The 22,574-nt window shown below is 42.3% G+C and overlaps 2 protein-coding genes across 6 annotated transcripts; both read left to right on the top strand.

Moving 5' to 3' along the window:
- Positions 1–285: 285 nt before the first annotated feature.
- LOC130088416 (nucleus accumbens-associated protein 1) lies at positions 286–15,494 on the top strand. Of its 5 annotated transcripts, none has more exons than XM_056255175.1 (6): positions 286–325; positions 4,086–5,102; positions 6,595–6,765; positions 9,955–10,060; positions 10,143–10,240; positions 10,756–15,494. In XM_056255175.1, exons 2-6 carry the CDS (start codon positions 4,115–4,117, stop codon positions 11,061–11,063), a joined length of 1,671 nt encoding a protein of 556 aa, XP_056111150.1. In that variant the 5' UTR covers positions 286–325; positions 4,086–4,114; the 3' UTR covers positions 11,064–15,494. The 5 variants fall into 5 exon arrangements, with proteins under 5 accessions (XP_056111150.1, XP_056111146.1, XP_056111149.1 ...); XM_056255171.1 differs by lacking the exon at positions 286–325 and adding an exon at positions 566–1,036; XM_056255174.1 differs by lacking the exon at positions 286–325 and adding an exon at positions 1,043–1,551.
- A 1,657-nt stretch (positions 15,495–17,151) lies between these two features.
- ier2a (immediate early response 2a) lies at positions 17,152–18,449 on the top strand. Its single transcript, XM_056255193.1, has one exon. It carries the CDS (start codon positions 17,275–17,277, stop codon positions 17,833–17,835), a length of 561 nt encoding a protein of 186 aa, XP_056111168.1. The 5' UTR covers positions 17,152–17,274; the 3' UTR covers positions 17,836–18,449.
- The last annotated feature ends 4,125 nt before the right edge of the window (positions 18,450–22,574 follow it).

Raw genomic sequence — 22,574 nt, 5'->3', positions numbered from 1 at the left:
GGCCTGGTTTAGTGCTCCTGTTGAGATGGACAGAAAGGGTATAAACAAAAATATTTGCAGTGTTATAATAATAAACATACACCAATCTGGCAACCCAGTGTTTTCACTTTCAATAATTCGTGACTACGGAAGCCCGTGCGCACGTTTCCAGACACAAAAATGCAATTGGAAATGTAGCTCACCGGGGTAATGTAAGGACATCTATAGGGTAAGCATGTGACGTCACGCGTTCGTATAGTTTTCCCTGTTGTTTAAAACACATAGATGTAGGCTATATGACCTGCAGACGGTGCGGGAAATTTTACATGGACTATTCGAGCCAACAGTGAGTAACGTTATTTCATGCTTTCCATACAATTTCTTGATGAGCATTTCCAATGAAGAATCGCCCACAAGCCTCATTTGAATATTTTTAGGGATTATTTTATATCGGGCTATTAAAATGGGATATACAGGAATTTTGGATCTTACTCTAATTAAATATGCGATAAATATTAAAAGCAAATGCCCCGATGCTACGCATTTCAGGACGCAGTAAACGTCCCCAACACTAAACGTTGCTTCAATATAAGCAAACTTTATTTGATGTTAACGTTCCCTCGCGGTGTGCTGTTCTGAGTTCATGGCGTTCTCTGCGTGCTCTACATTGGAGATCTGTGTGGCGAGACGTAGAGGCATGGCCTACTTTTTGCGCACGTATGGAAACGAGGCGGTGGCTCTTTTAGCTGTTGCTGTGCCAGCCTATGCGCAAATACATCTCGACGCTGGATAGGTCTCCTGGCATTGAGGCTGCGCCTGTGATGATCATGCGATTGAGTGACGATGGGGAGTCATGTCTAGTCTATGCATGATCAGTGGCTCTGCGCTCCGGATCCCGCTGGAAAAAGAGTTCGCGCTCGATGGCTCTGCGATCGACTTCGCGCCTATGCCCACAATGAATGGCTGTTTCCAGCGCGAGACAGACGAGGCGAGAGAGTGAAGGAGAGCGAGCGCGTCGGACTCCATTGAAACACTTTGAAACGGCCTCCAGCTAGGGGTGAGTATCCTGCCTTCGAATCCCCGCAGCAGGTCATGTGAGGCTGCGTGACACGCGAGGATGGCGCGCGAGCGGCTGTCCTGGCATTTTGGCTGAAATCCGATGGCGCTGAGATGTTTGGGGGGCATTGTTTTGGGGAAGGTGTGCGGTGGGGGATGGGCACAGACTAATGGTACCAACAAAAAGTTTAACCACTTCACCGACCTCACTGACATGGCTGAACGCTCATGCTGGCAGATGTTCCGGAGTCAGATCTGGCTAATTTAAAAACCTGATTTCCGGGATCTCTTTAATCTGTTAACCGAAAGGCTCCTATTTGTGCATTTAGTTTGAAGATACCACTTTGAGCGTGATTGATGTTGTTGTGGCGACGGCGAGTAACGTTAGTTCAATCATTTTCTTATTGGCGGAGTCTAGCTGACCCCCCCTGCTGTCAGCACTGGTTCAGTCTGGCTCGCCCCCAGTTCGTGCATTTGTCCCGGGATGACCTGTTGATGTCTGTGAAATGAGATAAGGTGGGGTATCCGAACTAGCGCGCAAATCGCCATGGAACATTAACTTTGAAATTCCGTTGACTGAAAAGTATGCACTTGGGTATTTAAGGATGCTAACAACCGCCTGCTCAATCAGTCGTTAGAGATTGTTGAGTGTTGCCGTTGTAATTGAGTGGGGTGGAGAACCGGGCGAACCCTCATTTCAGCGGTGCCGCGCACGAGACGGATCCGTCTAGGCCCGAGGATGTAGGCACGCTCGCTCTCGGTGCGGTGCATTGGCAAAGACGGGACAAGAGCGGCAAACTTGCTCGTTTCGCGCGGCCCTCTGTGCGTCGCGGCGTCCCCCCCACTGCGTTATTGCTCGCTCCCTCGCATGTAGGTGCTGCATTTCTCACAGAGTGGCTCATAGTGGGCGCTTTTGCCATCGTTCTTCACCCCCCTTCACGGCCCGTGCCAGTGGAGAACTCCGGACGGACGGGCAGATTGACTGACACACGGTTAGCCTGCCGCCGACACAGCCTCATAACACTGCTGTACTGGCAGGGCTGGCGGCCAAAGGTTTGCTCACTATTTACTTATATTCTACTTAACTGTTCAGCATTGTTGAATTAGTGTTAGTTTATGCACCGTCGTATGCTCAGTGGCTGCGTCTGCACTTCCATCACACAGGCTTGACATCACAGTATTAGGATTCTACAGGATTCTAAAGCTGTGCTGTTTTTTTTCGTAATGTATCAGTGGTTCTCGACTCGGGTCCCACTAGGGCACTTGGTAAACTTGCTAAGGGGGGCCCCCAGTCATATTATATTTGAGTATTATTTTAACAATAAAAATGCTAAATCTGCTAATAACATGTAATGTAATATACATGTAAATGTAAAATAAACAGTGTAACATGCGTCAAATTACTGTAATGGAAAATCAGGGACATTTTGCTGAGCTGTCACTCAGTCATGTTTCGTGTGTGTGCAGCATACATCCTGATTTTAAGATATATTGAAGTTAAAAGGGTTGAGAACCACTGATATTTAGTTCGAAATCACTTTTGAAATAAGTAAATCACTTTTTTAAGCTGACTGCCTAAAAGGGTCCCAGTTGACCCAAATGTACATACTAGTTAAGGTATAGAATTTGTCATTGAGAATAAGTGCATGAAATTTACTAAATTAAGATTGAAGTTCTAAGATTACTTTATTTTATTTAGGCCTAGGTGTTTTTAGACTCCAATACTCAATTGGTTGCATGTTGAAAGTTTCATACAGGCAGTTTGAGTTGTGAGGACAGTCTTTAAAATGTTGTGGCCCCCTATCTCACACACCATGATAACTATACCTAAGGTGTCCCTCTCCTCCCCCACCCCAAGGGAAAGCTTCTTAAATAAACCCTGGGCCTCTCAGTGTGTATGTGTGCCACAGCTCTCTGGCCAACTGTAAACAAGCCGTTTTGTCTGATGTCTATGGCTTGTGTGTGTGCATGCAAGGGAGGGGGGAGCGAGCCTGAAGTCAGACAAAGAGGGTACTTCTTTTACCACGAACGTCCTGTTAGTTCTGTGTGATCAGATCAGAGTCAGTGATTTTTAATGTGATGGCTTGTGTGGGAAACATGTGCCCAGATGTGTTGCCTACCACTGTCTAATCTTAATGTGTGAAGTATATCACATCACAGTGTTATTCTGCCGTGTTGGTTTAGCTGTCATGATTTGAGGGCTGTTTTTACTTCACCAAATGATTGCTGAACAATAAGCCACCATTTTTCTTTTGATGGAAAAATGTCAATCTGTACCCTCTCAGAAAGTTCTGCTGACTCGCAAAAAATACCCCCCCCCCCCCCCCCCCCCATATAAAAGACCCATATAAGTGTATCTGTTGCTTAAAATGTAACAGACCACAGTTATAACTCTTCATACTTGTAAAATGTTTGAACAGCCTATTTTAAAGTAGAAAGTTCAGGTTATAATGAATTTCCCCAGCAGCACAGCTGTGAGCTGTAATGATATCTATGCTCATGGTGTCACATTTAGCAGTAATAAGACTGACTGCAGTGTCAGTCAAAGCCCATTGTTTTCCACCCTCTTCCTCAACTATGACCTCAATCACTGGTTTAGTATCTCTCTCGCACTCTCCCCCTCTCTCCCTCCCCTGATGTAGTACTGTAAAGAGTGCCATTTTATCTCTGTCTCAGCTGAATCACCATCTCATTCAGATTAGCAGTCACATCCTGCTCACAGGATTTTAGAGGCGGCTCGCCAACCCCCCTATTATTTTTCAGAGTTCGCATGTTTTAGGCCAGTCTGCTAAAGGTGCCTACAGGCTCATCCCTGGGGTATTCTACATTTCACCACCTTTTAATGTATCAGTCTGTTGCCAATAACTGTTTGTGTCTCTGCAATAAATTATGGTAGATTTAGTGGATTTGACTGCTTTAAAGGCATATGACGGTTGCAATGAGTCTTAAGGGATGAACTACTGTGCTGCTGAGAGAATGCTGCTGACAAAGATCTCTTTCTTTCTCTTCCATCTGTCTTTCCCTCCTTCTGTTCCTCTGGTGCCGCTCAGATTTCTGTGGTGGTGCTGGCCATAGCGCCATGGCTCAGACCCTTCAGATGGCGATCCCAAACTTCGGCAACAATGTCCTGGAGTGTTTGAACGAGCAGCGGCTACAGGGCCTGTACTGCGACGTGTCTGTGGTGGTGAAAGGACACACCTTTAAAGCTCACCGCGCCGTGCTGGCAGCCAGCAGCTCCTACTTCCGTGACCTTTTCAACAGCAGCGCGGGCAGCAAAACCCCTACGGTGGTGGAGTTGCCCCCGGCCGTACAGCCGCAGAGCTTTCAGCAGATCCTGGCTTTCTGCTACACCGGCCGCCTCAGCATGAACGTCGGAGACCAGTTTCTACTCATGTACACGGCTGGCTTTCTCCAGATCCAGCAGATCATGGAGAAGGGCACAGAGTTCTTCTTGAAGGTCAGCTCGCCCAGCTGCGACTCACAGGGCCTCCATACCGAAGAAACTCCTCCATCGGAGCCTCAGAGTCCCGTCACCCAGACAGCGGCTGGGGCCTCGGCAAATGGAGGCGGCGCAGCCAGTCGGCCCACTTCCTGCTTGACCCCGTTGCCCCTGGTGTCTCGGGTGAAGACAGAGCAACCGGAGGCTTCGCCCTATTCTGTGGTGTGCGCGCCGGTGGCCAAGCGGCTCTGGGAAGGAAGCAATCGGGAAGGCGGCGGAGGCTCGGGCACAGCCGGAGGAGGAGGGATGAGGAAGGCGGCCCGCTTTTCCCAAGAGATGGCACGTGGAAGCGCCATCCAGCAGCAAAGTAGCATGGGACTTGGTATGGGTCTAGGAATGGGTCAGGGGGGTCACAGTGGCGGCGGCAGCACCAATGGCAACGGCACGAGCAGTGCCACTCCTGAAGGCACCAGCCCCGGTACATTGAGTGCCTATGCCAGCGATTCCCCCATCTCTTACCATGACGATGAGGAAGAGGAAGAGGCGGTGGATGATGGCACTGAAGAGCAGTACAGGCAGATCTGCAACATGTACACCATGTACAGCATGTTAAACGTGGGAGCTACAGGTGAGTCCACAGCCCTGCTGCATGAAATGGAAACACTTAAAATTATTTATATAATCGACTCAGTCATTATTTATAATCATTTACTCTACCTCATGGTGTTCCAAACCTGTATGATGACTTTGTCTTCCATGGAAAAGAACAGGTGAAATTTTAATAATGTCTTTTCCATGCAATTACAATGAATGTGAAATGGAGCTTTCAGACTTCAAATGCACTATAAAAGTTGTCAATATGACTCTTGCACTGTATTTCAAGTCTTCTGAAGCCATACAATAGCTTTGTGTGAGAAATCTTATGTTAAAAAAAATATATATATATATTCTTTTTACAATTTATCCATGCATATTTTATTTAATATTTAAAACATTTTTGCACCTTGTAATTTTTAATCAAAATGTCAACTCATTCTTCCGGTGAAACGACAGGCTTGTCTTTGGTGACGTAGTTGATTGCAAATCCCACATCTGAGTTCAATTCAATCAACAACCGATGGATAGAACCAAGTTATTGCCATACATTTCCCTTTTTCGCTAATCTGTTACACTCCGATGTACATCACAATAAGGTTTAAAAGTTGTTGTTTTTTCCGCAACTCTTATTTATTCAGACTTTCCCTCACGTGAGCTGTTTACAGTTGAGCTTATTGGGTCAGTCCGATTCATGAATGAATACTAAGTAACTTGGATGGGTTAAATACAGAGGACAAATTCCTAGAATGGGTTACCATACTTGGCCTTCACATGCCACTTTCACTTTTGTTCACTTTAATTCAAGCCAGTTTTGTGAACTGTATCAAAAGATTCTTTGAAAAGATTGACTCAAAAAAATAATTTACAAATCTAACATCACTACTTCTCTCATCAACTCATGTTTTTCACTGAATAATGACACAAAAAGCCAGCTCCAGTCCCTGTTCTTGATTGCATAGAAAGAAAACGACCAGAACATGGTTAAAATGTTGTTTTCTGTGTTCCACTGAAGAAAAAAAGTAGTCATGGAGGTTTGATGATGACAGAATTTTCATTTAAGTTTTAAAATAGCACTTCCCACTCCAGCACTTCCTTTGATCCTGTATGTGTTGTAATCTATACTGGCTCCTGCTTTTTTTTGGCCTCCATTTTAACAAGTTAACTATTGTCTACTCTCTGTTGTGTTTCTTAAGTAGGAATATCATCATGGCTAAATTCACACTTTTTGTTAAAACGCTTCAACTGTTTGGAGCTCATGAATATTTTATCAGAAGGTCTTATCTTCTCTCAGACGGCATGAAAACTGAATGTGTTCTGATGCCGTTGGATTTCACAGGTCTTTTATTAGTCTCGGTCCCAAGAGGTCTGTATTATCTGTCTGTTTTTCAGAGTCAAAAGACCTGAGTGCTGGTTTAATCTTCACAACTGTCTAGACAGCGTGTGCCGAGATCACGTTTTTGTCTTCACACTTTCTCTACTCTCCATAAACTTCCTTTCCCTTCTTCTTTTTCTCTCGTCTTCAGCTGGGGAGCGTGTGGAGGCCCTCCCGGACCACTCAGAGACGCGGCCTAGGATGCGCGGCCGACAGGATCTCGCCTCTCTCCCTGCCGAGCTCATCGCTCAGATCGGCAACCGCTGTCATCCCAAACTTTACGAGGAAGGTGACCCTGCAGAGAAACTGGAGCTAGTTTCAGGTCTGAGTCTGATCATTCCTTAAGAAAACGTAACCGATGAACCAAAACATCTTGAGGGAGAGGTGTATTATAGTGGGATAAATCATTCTTTTGTTGCTCAAGCAGTCGTCATATCACCCTGTAAGAAAACATCTGCCGAGAAAATAATATTAATCTATAGAAGAGACAAATAGGGAGTAAAACCGGCATCATGTTCAATAGCCCATGAAAAGCAAATGATCGCTCGTGGTGATTGATAGGTCAACCGTGTTTGGAGAAGCCTTGTTTTGGTATTGTGGTGTAGAACAGGTTTTGTTGAGTGACTGTAAGGTAATGGAGGCTTTTATGAGCTTTAAAGCGTGGCCTTAAGTGACTCTGAGCTGTCCGACTGGAACTGTTCAGTACACATAACAGAGGAATTCCAGTAATCACTGAAACTTTATTTAAACAGCAGTCGCATATATAAACATGCAGCTCAAAGTGCTTTACAAATACGATAAAATAAATCGTTCGAACAAGACCAGACATGAAGCAATATAAAGTGGAAAATGAAATGAGGAATTGAAACAAGACGAGAGGACAAACGATAAAAAGGTCTTTGGGAAAAAATGTCATCAGAAAGTCATTAAATGATGAACAAATATGAAGCGCTGGAGGAGTGAAAAGGAAAAATGGAAATGAGACAAAAATGTTTAATTAAGAGCATGATGGAAAATAAGCTTTTGAATGATTTTCAAATGTTGTTTTTGTAAAGCCCCTCCATCCCCCTTCCCCCATCCAATGGAGGCAGGTTTTGTTTTTTGAATTATAACAAAGTCCTTTTAGGCAAGTCATGCCACTCGGCCGCCATCTTGGCAACGCCTCCGGGTAGGGCTGTCGCGATAACCGCAATATTGCAGTACCGCGCTACTGACAGGCCAACCGCAGAGGAATGCAAGTAACCGCAGCAACCGCCAAACCGCGTTTTCTTTTTTCATAAGGCCACCCTTCGTAGTTCGTACCATGTGTATTGAATGTTAAATAAGTTAATAATGATAACAAGACTGTTTATCATGGTGATTTGTACAGAGGCTTCGTGGATTTGGACTTAAGCCTAAACAGACAGTGAATGAGATCGCCTGAGCGTGTGCGATTACCTGCCTCTGTCTTTGAAGTCAAATCATGTATATTCGTGAAAAGGTTGGCGTTTCCAAGGAAAGCGAAATATTTGTCGTATCATCCTTTTAACGTGTAAGGGTAGGCTATTTACCATGAATGGCGTCAGCATTACACAGTGCGAGGAAGCCGTGGGGGGAAAGCAGCGAGTCACGCATTGGTCTCTATTAAGTGAAGCATTGCTGGCCAGCTGAGCCTTGGAAAGTGGAGCTCAAAATTAAAAAAATTAATTAACGCCTTGTTTCATTACATCTATCATTTAAGGAATCAGCTTTTTTGAACGTGCGGTTTAATGACTCACTCAGTCTATGACTCAATGACAGTCCGTTGGCATAACAATGTAACTGCGCGCTAAGTGACAGTCTTTCAATGCGCAGAGACGCTGTTTAGTTTCGGTTACATTGGTTACATTGTTTTTGTGTATGCTGACCACATCATAACACGTATTTATAGCAACAAATAAATATAAATAAATAAATGGCGGTAATACCGCATATCGCGCTATTGAGCCACTCAAAATTACCGCAAGGGAAATTCCTTCACCGCGACAGCCTACCTCCGGGCAGCTATTTCGGACTAACAAGACCAGGCTCCTATCTAAATGAATGGACAGAGAGTCAGAACTGCAGTTTCACTGGTCACCAATACATAAAAACTGCATGTATAGAAACGGCAGTAAAATATGATAAAAATCGCTGAAAAAGTTTGATGACTTTGCCCCAAAATAAGGTTTAAAAGGCCTTTTTCCTCACAGGTTATACTTTTACTATGCATGCGCAAGGGTTCTCTCCCTCGGTCGTGCGCGCGCTACACAGTTTGAAGCACAGTATGTGTGAGCTCTTGCTCGCTCGCTCTAGATTCCGGGAGATTTGAACTAATTTGCGGGCATCAGGGAGCCGCTATCAATCTGCGGGAGACTTCTGATGTCTGATATTACACAACTCGCACACACACTGCATATCAAATCTGCCGCCTTTTCAAACAGTAACGTATTTTGCGCTGTCGCAAACCTCAACTGTGCGCATAATACGTTACTGAAACTTTTTTTAAACAGCAGTCGCATATATAAACATGCAGCTCAAAGTGCTTTACAAATACGATAAAAGAAATCGTTCGAACAAGACCAGACATGAAGCAATATAAACCAGACGTGGATATAAACCAGTGGAACCAGACGATAGGCTTAAATGTTTTCCGGCTTGACTGTTAAAAGCAGACGATTGGCTTTCCAGCGGGAGGGGCGGGACATGTGCATACAACTGCCATCTTTGGCGTTACGGGTTTTCCCTATATAGTTGTATTTAGGATTGATGAAGTGGCATGTCTCTATGTAAATAGTCTCTGATTATAATGACTGACGACTGTTGACTTTTCATCTATAGTCCTGGAAAACTTGAAGATCAGACACAAACAGCCAGTCAATCTTATAAGTGTGTGTATATGCAGTGTAACGTCTAGAAACATGATCCAGTATAATGTAAATGCACTTACGCTAATGAATTTATTTCCAGGTTTTAAATTGAATGGTATTTATTGGAACTTTAGACCCCACAAAAGAGGTTTTTTTTCTTATGTAAGAAATTAATTCTTATTTTCAGCAAGGACACTTTGAATTGATCAAAAGCGACGAAAGACATTTATAATAAATTACAAAGACATTAAATAATAAATTACAGTTAAAAATATATTTAATTTTTATTTAAAAAGTTATTTTAATAATTAATTAATGCAGCCTTGGTGAGCATTTAGTTTCAAAAACCAAAAATCTCCAAAACAGCAGCATATGAGTATATTATAACGAGAGAAATTGTTTGATGCACATGTTTGATATTGCCAATTTACTCTTTATTTGGAGCCGATCGATTATTTAGTTCTTGAGTTATTTGTGTTAAAAACAAAAATAACGACTTCATTCAACTATTCATTTTCTTCTCTGTGGGCCTCGAGTGAGTTCACGTAGTGTAACTTGAATGAAGTCGTTATTTTTGTTTTCTCGTCGCTTCATAAACTTAAGATTGAGCCACTGTAGTCACTTGTCATGTATTTGCTCCACAGGCACCAGTGTGTACATTTCACGAGCTCAGCTGATGAACTGTCACGTCAGTGCAGGGACCAGGCACAAAGTCCTTCTGAGGAGGCTGCTGGCTGCTTTCTTCGATAGGTAAGTCTGAGAAACATTAAAGATGTCTTCCATAATAGTGAAAGTGTAAGGCCTCTAACTTTCTTGTTTCTCTTTGACACAGGAGCACTCTGGCCAACAGTTGTGGAACAGGCATCCGTTCCTCCACCAATGACCCCAGCCGTAAGCCGCTGGACAGCCGAGTGTTGCACGCTGTCAAGTGTGAGTTTTTCAAATTTGCGTACCTATGAAGGCCTGTTACACGAAGTACGATAACTATAACGATAAAGTTTTAATACACCCCCCTGAACTAGTCTGACCAACTAGCAGTTACTTAGGGCTAATTAGTCTTACTTTTTGGATTCAAATTAGACCAATCTACCTTTTTATGTAACTGACTTTAAAAAAGAAGAAGTTTTTTTGACCTATCTTGAAGAAAAAAAAATGAGATGACTAAGTTGTAAGACTAGTTTTAGCAGTTTATGGAACCAGCCACCGTACTTTTTGTTAACTGTTCATCATGTCTTAGAAGTAAACTAAAAAAAAACCTAATAAAACATTTAAACTTTATTTTGGCTTTGTTTAAAATATTGTGAGATCACTATTGTGTATTGAACCGAGTCATGATACCACTAGAACGTTATCATCCATGGGTGTGGATGCTGATATAATTGTCGTTTTAGTTATTCTTGGTGTGAGCGTGCCTTTAGAAATGACTCCCTCCCGTATGTCAACAGTTTACTGCCAGAACTTCGCCACCAGCTTTAAAGAGAGCGAGATGAACGCCATTGCGGCGGACATGTGCACTAACGCTCGGCGCGTGGTGAGGAAGAGCTGGATCCCCAAGCTGAAGCTACTGATGGCGGAGGGCGACGCCTATGCTAATTTCCTTCCTGACAGCATCAAGATGGAAGCGGACGGCCTCAGCGGCGAGCCTACCTTTGAGACCGCAAGCCTGGAGGGCGGCGCTTCGGTGGAGACCGGAGGATCCTCGGGCGAGTCTCTGCAGGGTGTGGGCGGAGACAACGGCACTTTGTTTCAGTGAGCGACCTGGCGAGGAAAGCCCTGCCCCATCCCCTCTGCCGCCCCACCTCCTTACTGCCTCCCACCCCGCTGCGTGACTCTGGGCTCTGCTGCTTTTGCCTGGGATGGGAAAGGGAGAGTCGGGTAGGAGATTGGAGGAGATAGCACGGTCTAGTGTCGGGAGGAACACGGGGGGGTTATACCAGGGGCGCTATTTTCTTTTCAATCATTTTTGTTTTTGCTGAATAACCCTCTTTTGCACAGAAGATCCCCTTTGCCTCCATGCTCGGCAAGTAAATCTAGTCACCGATGCTATAGGAATACATAATTAGGACCAGGAAAAGTTATTGCGACTGGAGGCCCGATGTTCCCTGATCTCACTCTACTGAATTTGAATGTATTAGTTTGTAGCTACCTGGCTATGCCAGACTAGCCGATTGTATTTGGCCCAGGAGAGAGACAGGAAAAATGCTCGTCATAAGATCTAAAGGAACAGCAGATGGAGAAAGTAGTGAGGGAGGAGAGGAGAAGTAGGTGGCATATTCTGTCTCTCGCTCTGTCTAAAATGGAAAGAATCTGATATCCTCCTCTCCTTCCATTCCTCCCAAAATATATGTGGGATCTTAGTCTGCCACGTTCTTTGTTTTTTATGTCGCCGTTTTCTCCTTTCTCCTTCTACTTGTTCCACTGTGTGTGATTTATATGAATTCAGAGTTGATCAAAGATGATTAAGGACTGTAAAGGATAAAAAATATATTTATCTGCTCACACCTTTTGAGCTTGAGAGAGAGGGATTGTTTTAAAATCTCTATTTTTGTTTTTTATTTTCCCCTCAAGAGACACCTTGTTATTGGGCTTTAAATGGAAATAGTGAGAATAATGAGGAATATTTTTGCATAAGGATTATCTTACATTTCAAAGAATGGTGCTTGGCTTGTATCTGGATTACCATCGTTCCTGTAGCAGAATTCGTTTGGCCGTTTTGACCAATTAATACGGTAATCTCAACCCCACTGACTTTCAGTGTTTGCACAACAACAGTTGAAGCATTCTTTAAAATATCTTCTTTTGTGTTACATACAGTTTAAGAACAACATGAGGGTGAGTAAATGATGACAGAATTGGATAAACTATCCCCTGAAGAGAAAAGAAAAATTGTGTAGGACATCAAAACGAAGTGTTTTTAGCTTGTAAACCTTTTAGCTTTCTTCCCCCATTGTCGCACACAAACATGCTTTTACAGCCCAGGGGGAAAGGAGGTTGTGCTTCTTATTGTTAGTCACTTTACTGTCTTAAGGTTTGGGCCTGACTTTGTGTGTGTTTGGGAGTGGAGGAGGGTTTACATTGCCTGTGTCCCAGGAGAGGAGGAGCAGAATGATTAAGTCTCTCCATGTTGCCCATGTCCCTGTTTGGGCAGCTGTGTGTGCATGTGTGCGTGCGTGTGTGTCTGTGCTCGCTTAGGCAAGCATGTGTGTGTCCACACAAGTCACCATCTGTATACATTCCTTGCACATAGTTGGCACTGTGTATTTGCATGTGGGTGATGTGTTGATTCTGGGATTTAGGGTGTTTGTTTCTGTGTTTATGCATCGGAGGCTTCACGTACGGATGCTTCTTCGGCTGTCTGAAGGTTTGCCGTAACCCGTGAACTTTTGCATAATCCAGATTTCCATCAGGATTTGAATGGGATTGCATGTGATGTCTTAATGTGCACTCAGGCATGGGTTTTATATGCACATGCTGCACAAAAACAGAAATACGATACTTAAGGCGATTTTAATATTTCATGCCCGAATTGGTAGGCCGCGCGTGTTTGTGTAAGTGATGTTTTTTTTGTGCATCTGATCTCCTGGGACACATACAGTAGACACCGCCCCCTTTCTGAAGAAATGGAACTCTTTGCACCTTTTCGTAGACTGAACTAGAGCCTTTTGCACCTTTTTGTAGAGGAGAGTGGTGGATTGTGCACCTTTTTTTGTAGAGCGTAAATCGATGGTTTTTGGACTAAACTTCGTGGATGTGTATGTGTCGGTATCTGGCCCATAACAGGATGCACCCCTGTGTCTGCGGCTAACCATGTTGAATACTGATGTAAATATCGAAGAGACTGTTGAACAGATTTTGACCAGGTTTTTAACAGGTCGTTGGTCTTTTTAATGGAAGGCTTACATTAGGTCTTTCACCCCTCATGTTTTAGCTAATTTTCTTTTAACTTTTATTTGCATAACCAAGTCTGGCTTACCTGCTGTTTGTATATCTGGAAATTGTAGTTTTCTTGTTTTGGTTTCAGGCTTTAGAGTCGTAGCAAATAAAGTGAACTCCTGGCAAGTTTACGTCTTAAGTGCAGTCTGGTTCTGGTCTGACCGGTGACCTATTTCTTTTTTTTTCTTTCTTTTGGACCAGAAGACAATAATGCCTCTAGTGTAGAAATGTATAACATCCTGCGAAATCAACATCTGGGAATGTGCATGCATTCATTTCATTCGGTTTCATTTCTCCATTCTTTTAGCAGACCACGTGTACTGTATTTACTTTTCAACTACTACTAATTCAAGGTGAAGAGTTGACTTGCCAAGTTTTTTAAGGATACAATATAGAGTTGTTTGACTGATGATAGAGTACTGAGTATTTTTTTTTTCATTTCTTTTTATCGACTAAAGTGCTGGGAGGGTGGGGGCACGGTGAGGGATGAACTGGTGCTATGTGTGCTATTCTTTAGATGTTAAAGGCCTGCTGGGTCACTGGTGCCTTTTCAGGAGGACTGCGGGAGACGGACTGCGTGTGTATCTGGGTAGGGCATGGAGTGGCGGCGCTCCTCTCTCTCCTCTCGCCGGCTATGACTGTGCCAGTGTTTATGCGTCCTCCATTTTGATGGCACAGATCACATATGCTGCATGCGTCGCTGGAGAGGAACCGCTGTGTCCATGCGCCACCTGCTGTCTGTGTGTTGTTACTGCGGCTTGAATTTACTACTTGGTCAACACCAGGGGGTGTCATAACTGAGAAAGATGACTTTTAGTGGCCACAAAAGATGGCTTTTCTCCTTCTGGGAAGTTGAAGGTGACCTGTGTAATTTTTTTCAATGTTAAAATGCTCAAAGTAAGCCATTCGATGGTTGATTTTTCCCGAAAGGTGTAACACTGTGGCCCTATCAAAAAGTTGCTCTGTTTGTTTGAGCATCACAACCAGCCCGAAAGAGGCTGAAATCATTGTTTTTGTGAATTAGTTTCAAGTTACACATTTCACCTTTTAAAGGATTATTTTTATTTAGGAAAAACGTATGTCTCGCCTGGTGTGAGAGGTTTCTTAAGGCAAGTATATAGAGGGAATGAAGGGACCAGTGTTAATCAAAAAAAGGCCAGGATGTCCATATCACGTTGCCTGTCTATCTGCTCTCTGTGCCCGAATAAAGCACCTTTTTCTGGGGTTCGCGTTCATAGACGTGCTCCTCGGCACCTTGCAATTCAGTCTGACTGTGTCACGGAGCACAGAGCAGTTAGATGGCAGACGCCTGTGAAGGTGGAGAAAGAGCGTGAGAGTTTAACTGCCCATCAGTCTTGTCATTCTTCCTTGTAACACAGTTTGTTGGAGTACTGTGCATTGTAGATCATTGTGAATTTGTAACCTGGTGGATCGCTGACAGCTTGCAAGAGAGAGTATGGAGTGGTGTATTAAAAATTGAACTCTTTTATAAATAGTGACTGTCTCTCCTCTCTGCAAAGGCAGAAACCGGACCCGTCTGTTTTGAAGCAACGGACTCGCTGCATTTTGCAGGTTTTCCTTTAGCTTGCAGTTTTATTTTGTCAGTCTAAGCCTATTTACCCAGAATGCAGCATTGCTATTCCACTCGAAATAACAGACATACCACAAAAAGATACTCACCTCTTTCTATGCGTGTTGCGTTCTCTTCCAGCACACCCCAACACTCTGCTTTCAGTCTTTTCCCTGAAATGAGATGGATTATAACCCAACTTTGCAAATGTTTTGGTAAAGTAACGTGTGACAGCTCGACAAATTGATGTCCGGACATGGTATCACGAATTACAGAGAAATACAGACAGGATGGGTGATGACATCAGCACGCTTGAACACTCAAAACAACAAACAGGTTGTGAACTTTTTTTTACGATGCAGTGTCTCACTTTCTATGACTACATCCCTATACAAATCTATATACTGTATATTACATAGAAGCACTAATGAAGTTTGATTGTTAGTCGTGCACTCTCAGCATGAGTTGTAACCCATACCCAGCTGTGCTCATGCACTGACCCTGTAACGCCAGTGCTCATCCACTCCATTCTGTCTGTGTTCAAAGTGCCAATAACTTTGTGAATCCCTAACTGTGACCCAATATTATCAAAAGTAATTGCACATTAACTACTGTAAAAAATGAGTAAGAGAAAAGTCAAAGGATACAGCTGAATATCTTAATAAAAGTTTGTAACAAAGATTGTCTCTTTGGCGCCTTATTTGATTTATTATTCAAAATATATATATAGTTTTTTTTTTTACCCATTTACAGATCTCTTTTCCAGGTTTAAACAAGACCACCTTTTTAAAAAGAAAATAAGACCTAATATCTTATCTTAATATATTTGCTTCACAAATAAATGTAATTTGATTTAAGAATTATAGATATTTATATTGGAAAAAGATAAATGTACTGATGATTTTTTTAAGTGTTTTAATTATTTACAAAAAGTAATCTTGCAGCCCCTCTGGAAGTCCGGTGAGGCCACCTGGTTGAAAACCACTGAGTTGATATGTACATAGTATGTTTAATATGCAATCTAATTGCAGTCCTTCAGGAGTGAATACACCTTGACTAAACATGGAGGTCTTCACTGAAAGCAGCCAATGTTACATGTGAATTCAAGCTAATAATGTATTAAGTTGCTGGGGAAAAAAACCCCTTTTGATTGTCTTTAAGGCACACAACTTTTATAGGTTTACTTTAGCCAACCACACTTATATTAAGTGGAATACTTGAGTGGATGTATATATTTCAATGAACGCTTACTTTGAAATAACTCAATGTACTATTTTCTTCTATCATGCTATACAATATTGTTATGTAGACCTTGGGAGGTTATTGAGTTAATTAATCCCTAAACTGTAGCTTTACCTGATCACAGAGAAATACTTGGTTTGTGCAACCTTTCTTAACACAACCTGATCATGTCTGCAATCCAGAGATTGAGTTTGAGAGTGCACTTTAACATTTCATTATTATTATTATTATTTCCCATTGAATAGATCAACTGCCTTTTTGATAGTAAAACTTAACTAAATATTTTTTTGGCTATGTATGAATAAAGGAAGTCTAATAGCATATCTCGTCTCACGTGTCACCTCTGTAATTTTACAGTTACTAAGTCCTAAAACTAAATTGAATGTGGACTGAATTTAGAAAATGTATATTTGGTTAAACAACATCTGGGGATCTAACGTTTGATAAAATGGTGATGTTATACGTTTTACGCCAAAACAGCTGGATCCACCCGTAAATGGGCAGAGGAAGCTTGACGCGCTCGTGTCGTGTGAGTTATTGGCTATGACGAAATCTCTTAAAGCAAATAAGGCAACAGGAAGTAGCCTGAACGAGCCCACGCATCATGGGTTTTCCATTGAGCGGACCGACAAGCGGATGTTCCTTTTATGGGCATAAGAGAATGAGGAAGCTAACAATATCCATGGGAATAAAAGAAGCCTATCCATTAACCCAGGCTAGAAAAATGGCAAAGCCTTCCTAAGCGTTTGTCATTGTGTTGTATTGTCGAGTAATTATATAATGTAATATATCATTTTAGTTAAAAATGCAATTCATTTAAAAAAAAAGGCAGGCTACAATAAAACAATCAGAAGGATTCATCGACATTTACTGCCGTTTTTTAAACACATTTTTTAAAGGTCATTGATAGTCTAGAGGTATTGGTGATTAATTTTAGTAGGCTACTTAGTTGTCAAAAAAATCTTCTGACTGATTACATCAGAAGCAGAATGATACACGTTCTGACTTATTTCCTCAGAGCCGCAATTCATGGGAGGAGTCCGAGTGTCAATCACAAGCGAACACGTCACCGAAACTATATAAAGCTCGCTGTCTTCACGCTGAGGTTTACTTCGGTGAATGAAACGACAGTAAAAGTAAACTGAGCTCAGAGGAAATTGCCTAAATATTGTTTGTATATTTAAAAAGAGGATAGAAGTTACTTAAATAACTAAGAACGATGGATGTCACAGCAGAGGCCAAGCAGATTATGGTCCATGCGTTGAGCAAAATCTACAGCTCGCGCACTCAGCGTGGTGGACTCCGACTCCACCGGAGCCTGTTGCTGACGCTCGTCATGAAATCTGCAAGGGACATATACCACTCTGCTCGACTGACAAACGAGAAAATGGGGCAATCCGACACACTCAGTGTCACAGAGAACACATCGCAAACAGAAGAGCCCATGGACACAACGAGCTCCACGACAACACCTCTGCGCGCGATAGCGACACAGTCCACCGAGGATGAGCAAAGGTCCGGACTCGAGGGTCATGTACATCTACACAAACCCGCAGGACTCACGGTGGACAAAGAAAACTGCAACCCAACCAGATCGGACCGTCACTCCAGAAAGCGACGGAGCAAAACAGCCACAGATCCTGACTTCATACCGTGCAAAAAAGCCAAACTGGAGTTTGTGGAGGCCAGAGGAATTCTTCAGAATAATTCCACCAACTGCGGTAGAGCGCTAGACTCACTGTCAATTGTACCTATGCCAAGAACAATTGTGACATTTTGAAAAGACAAACAGCAATGGCACAACACAATGACAGTGACGTGAACTTTGCGCACTACAGAGGGCAGCGTATTATGAGACGCATAACTGCTGTGATGTTGAGGGCACTTGACTAACGTGGAGAAGTCAGTGGGTGATTACTCACAGTGGAACAATGTGACAGCTCATCGGAGAGCGGGTTGTTTTGGGAAAAAGGTGTGATGGTTCTTCTTCAAACTGTCACGTTTCTCTGATTCAGAAATCAGGACATGGTGCGGCGGTATCATGACTTCAACGAGAAGTGTTACTGAGAGAACTTCCTCGGACATTCACATGAACTTTATCTATTTATTTATTTATTGGCCATCTAGGTTATATCATGTTTTTTTTTTATAGCTGTATCTATGGTGCTGTCAGGCTTGTCCAGTTATGACACTGACTGGGGTTTTTGTGGTTTCCTTGCTGGAAAAGCTGTATTAAGCTGTGTTTTGGAACATTGTAGCTGGTTGCTGTAACCAGTTGAAACATTGTAGCCAGGGATTTTCCAGCAGGTCAACATGACATAAGCTACTACAAACAGACATTGTGATGTTATATCTACCTCAGTTTTGTACAATAAAATATTCTCTGGCATATCATTTTTGTGTGTGACGCATTATCTTGAGACCGGTTAATCCAGGAAATGATCTGACGGAGTCAGCTAGGCTTGTGTAGTTGCATGCGCTCTGCTGAAAGTATTCCGCGGTCACGTGACCGGAGGTGCGGATGGCTCGCGGGCAGGGAGCTGTTGTATGTTCGCGGAAGGCAGGAAGCGGTGAGGCCGTGAGCACATCAGGCCGGATAATCGCTGCTGTCGTCTCTTTTCACACTCCCAACTTCTTTTCAACCCCCATAACCGGCTCAGGATATGGGGAATAAATGACGAGAAGCTGTAAAACGTTTACAATTAGGCCTAATCTAATGGCCCATTAACAAGTGTTGTTAAACCCAAACTTAACACTTCTTTTTATTAGTCATTGTTGCCCTTATTCTGAATTCTATATTTAAAGTCTACGTTAAAGCTATACTAGTTGGTTGGACACAAATACACACACACACACACACACACACACACACACACACACACACACACACACCTTATTGCATCACAATGCTACTATCCAAACTGCAATTGAGACTTTTCCAAGGAATACTTTTTGTCGGCAATCTGTTGAAGGTCTTTGCGCGCACCCAAATTTGTCTTTTGGTGCCTTTACTACAGTTATCCAACTCATAAATCGCCTATTATTTCCATATTATTTATATCTAACAGAGTAACTTAGCCTATGACAATTTTTGCTACAGCGCTCGAACTGCATTGTTGCTGTGGTTACCTTCGCAACACACGATTTTAGCACTCGCCGACTTGTTGAAACTTATACTTCTACACTAATTTGAATCAATATAATAAGGTAGTAGTTTATAACAGATAGTCTACACTCTTGTATTTCAAAACCTGATTAACTTTGTGGCCATGTTAACACTGAATTAAATAGGCTTCTATGTGTAGGCTAAATATGTGTGTAGATAGGTGTAAAAGATAGATAAATCTGCATGTGAGGCATGTGTATATTTGTTGACCCAGCAAAATCATACCCCATGTTGGATTATGATCACGGGGTAAGGGAGCAGGAAGTGGGGCAGGCGCGAGAGGAATGTGCTAGTGAGCGGAAGGAGGTATAGACTAGAGGAAGGACAGCACCCTTCACACATCCGCACATCTGGCCGACATTCAGCAGACAGCCGGGGGAGGGGAGCTGCTGAATGCCTGTGTGGCCTATCAATTGTCCTGCTAATGGAACGAGCCTCCCCTCCCTTCCCTCTCCAGTCTGAAACCTGATCCTCCAGTATCTGAAATCTCACAGGAATGCACTGTTAGCTCCCACAATCTCCTGACCAAACGACTTTACAACACTCGGATCAGCAGAACTACATATAGCCTACACAAAGACATGCAGGATCAGAAAAGGATAGAGCAAGGGTAAAAACAAAAGGAACAAGCTAATAATGTAGCCACATGACACTCAAATGAGATACTGCAGCCTCATAGGCGGAGGGTGAACCAGCTGTAGGGTAAGGCTAGATGTGAACACATTGAAATATAATCTCATGAAATAGTTACGTGTTGCCTATCAACAACCTTCACATCACAGCATAAACAATCTTGTTATTAAAGTGGTTATGTTCACAAACCACTATAATTTGAACAGACAAACCTGATAGCACACGTACATCACAGAGACGTCTATATTTGATGTGCGTTTACATCTGGAAGACGTATTTTTTAAGAGTGTTTGCAATACGTCTAGGATGTTCCCTATCAGATGTCAAATAGACGTTTAGAAAATGTCTTTAAGATGTTTATGATTTAGAATGTATGTAAAACTGACATGTTAAATACGTCTATGGGATGTTAGCAAACAGCAGATCCTTTCAAGATTAAGTGATCTTTAACTGACATTGTGCAGACATAGCCTACGTGTGCTATCTGACGTGGTTTGGCATGGCAGCCAGTTCGAAAATAGCCTATTGTGGCAATACATATGTTTTCTTCAAATTCTGAATGGATCATCGCTCAGAAAGCATGCATAAAAACGCTCCCTTTAGCCTATAATCACCATGTCATTCATCTTATTTCATCGCGATTTCACAAAGTTTTGGTAATCGATTAAGCTGACAGTACAATAAATATCTTATTTAGCCTACATAATGACTACACTTTTTTTTGTTACGAGTTAAATTATAACGAGTGGATTTGAGTTTGCAGATCTCACCACTCAAAACGCCGGAGTTTTTGTTCAGTGCTGAGGGGATTCCAACTTTAACACGTCTGATTGGCCATTGCATTCAAGAAATCATCAGATATGTTTGTGATTGCCTACATTGCTCAACGCTGCAAAATATGTTGTAAATAGAAAAACCTCTTTATCGTGCCAGAGAAAGTCTAATATGGGGAGAACTCCCACTCACATTAAACTTCCGGGTTCTGAACTGTTGCAGTTCCACTCTGGGTCCATATGAGGGCGCTCACAGGCGGAGTGCAGAATGAATGGAGGTCTATGGAGCAATACCCCTAAAAATCCACTTTTCTCAGGATATAATTTTTTGTCTAGTAATTTGAATGTTGTATTCGAAAGAAGATGCAAAGAAATTACACATTGCTGGGTGTTAGATTTTTTAGAGTCACTTATTTGCTTTAAAAAGTCTTTTAAAATGTCAATGACGTCATACACATCGTACGACCAGAGACCTGCTTTACGGCAATCCTTCAGTCACTTTGGTGCTTACGCGCATAGACAGACTAGAGAAGCCGCGAAATTTAAAAATATTACTGTTATTGTATCACGAAATGTAGTTTTAATAGTTTTTCAGTCGACAATGTAGTTGTTGAAAGCTCAAATATGTGGTTTATTTATATATATAGCGCTTATTTAAAAATTTGATCTGACGTTTTCGGAGTTGTGATATCCAAGCCTTTACCGGGGTCTCAGCGCTCTGCACCCCGCCTGGAACAGCCTTTACTCGGTTAGTGCTTCTGACGTTTGTGGTTAAACATGACATATAATTCGTCTTGTGTATATCTAACGGGCGATCTTTGGTCTCATTAATCTTGTTCCCTGGCAAATCGTTTTGGCTGACGGCAAAGTGAAGTTTCATAACTTTATATTGTGGCTATTTTAACGTTGTATCCTGCTGTGTCTGAATCGTTTACTTTATTTATTGTCTTGTATAACTCTTCTTATACCTTTTAGGCTACTTATACTGTTATAATGTCTCTTACTGATCAATAAAACTGAAAAATAGACAGGGTTGTGTCATTTTTTTTATATAGCCTATATTTTATATAGCCTTTTCATTACTATTTTATTTGCTGTACTATTTGTTTGTTTATTTTATTGACTAAACTATTTACTATTACTTCTCACTTTATCTTATAGTTACTATTTGCACTGCACTGTAGTTGTACCCTATCGTATTAGGCTACCATAGATAAAGGATCCATCAGTTATCTTTGTTATTGCTAAAATCGGGTCAATCACAGAAAATGCCTTTTCCACAATAAGAAAACTATCGCAGCAACGCTCCAAAGCGGCCAATAGGGCGTCTATGTATTTATTATGTCTATGCTTTTGCGTTCTGCACTTTCTTTTCTCTCGAGGCATCTACTACACAACTGACACAGGTAAATACATGTGTGGTCCCGCTTCGGATGCCACGATGCCATCAAGCGGTATCTCTGGTCGTAATCAGTCCTTCACTGACCAATCAGCGTCCATTAGCAGAATGCTAGCGTGTTATGGGCAACAACAACTCAACCTGTAAAAAATCGAAAGGACATAAGTACTCGTTCATTCAACTTTCGACCTATAACCCATGTTGGACTTGCAAAACCTACATTCAAATCTAAGATTTCTCAATGACAATCGGGTGAAAAAGACAAATTTAGCCGTTTAGCCCCATAGACTCCTATTCATTTTGCACTCGGACTATTGCCCCCAGTGGAACTCTGGTGGAACTACAACCAAAAAGTCGGTACAATAGGACTTAATCCGGTTGTTAAGTCGTGACGTAACCACTCTCCGATAATACTGTTTCCGGGTCCAAAGGCCGGGTCCTCTCTACCTACCTACCGCTTTCGCCCGAGTTTTAACGTGTTCCCGTGTTGTTTAAATAGATCGGAGTTAAAAAACAAGTGACATTCAACTGTCATTCTACCGCTTTCC

This window comes from Rhinichthys klamathensis, unplaced genomic scaffold (genome assembly GCF_029890125.1).
Source record: "Rhinichthys klamathensis goyatoka isolate OS25496 unplaced genomic scaffold, OSU_Roscu_1.1 h1tg000119l_1, whole genome shotgun sequence".
Taxonomy (NCBI): Eukaryota; Metazoa; Chordata; class Actinopteri; order Cypriniformes; family Leuciscidae; genus Rhinichthys; species Rhinichthys klamathensis.
Note: the sequence above shows the minus strand (reverse complement) of the source record. Positions and strands in the feature narration are given on the sequence as shown.

Coding starts and splice junctions, on each gene's coding strand:
- LOC130088416 (XM_056255175.1), top strand. CDS start 4,115: ATGGCTCAGACCCTTCAGATGGCGATCCCAAACTTCGGCAACAATGTC. Junction 6,766..9,954: donor GAAACTGGAGCTAGTTTCAG/GTCTGAGTCTGA, acceptor TTTGCTCCACAG/GCACCAGTGTGTACATTTCA. Junction 10,061..10,142: donor CTGGCTGCTTTCTTCGATAG/GTAAGTCTGAGA, acceptor TCTTTGACACAG/GAGCACTCTGGCCAACAGTT.
- ier2a (XM_056255193.1), top strand. CDS start 17,275: ATGGATGTCACAGCAGAGGCCAAGCAGATTATGGTCCATGCGTTGAGC.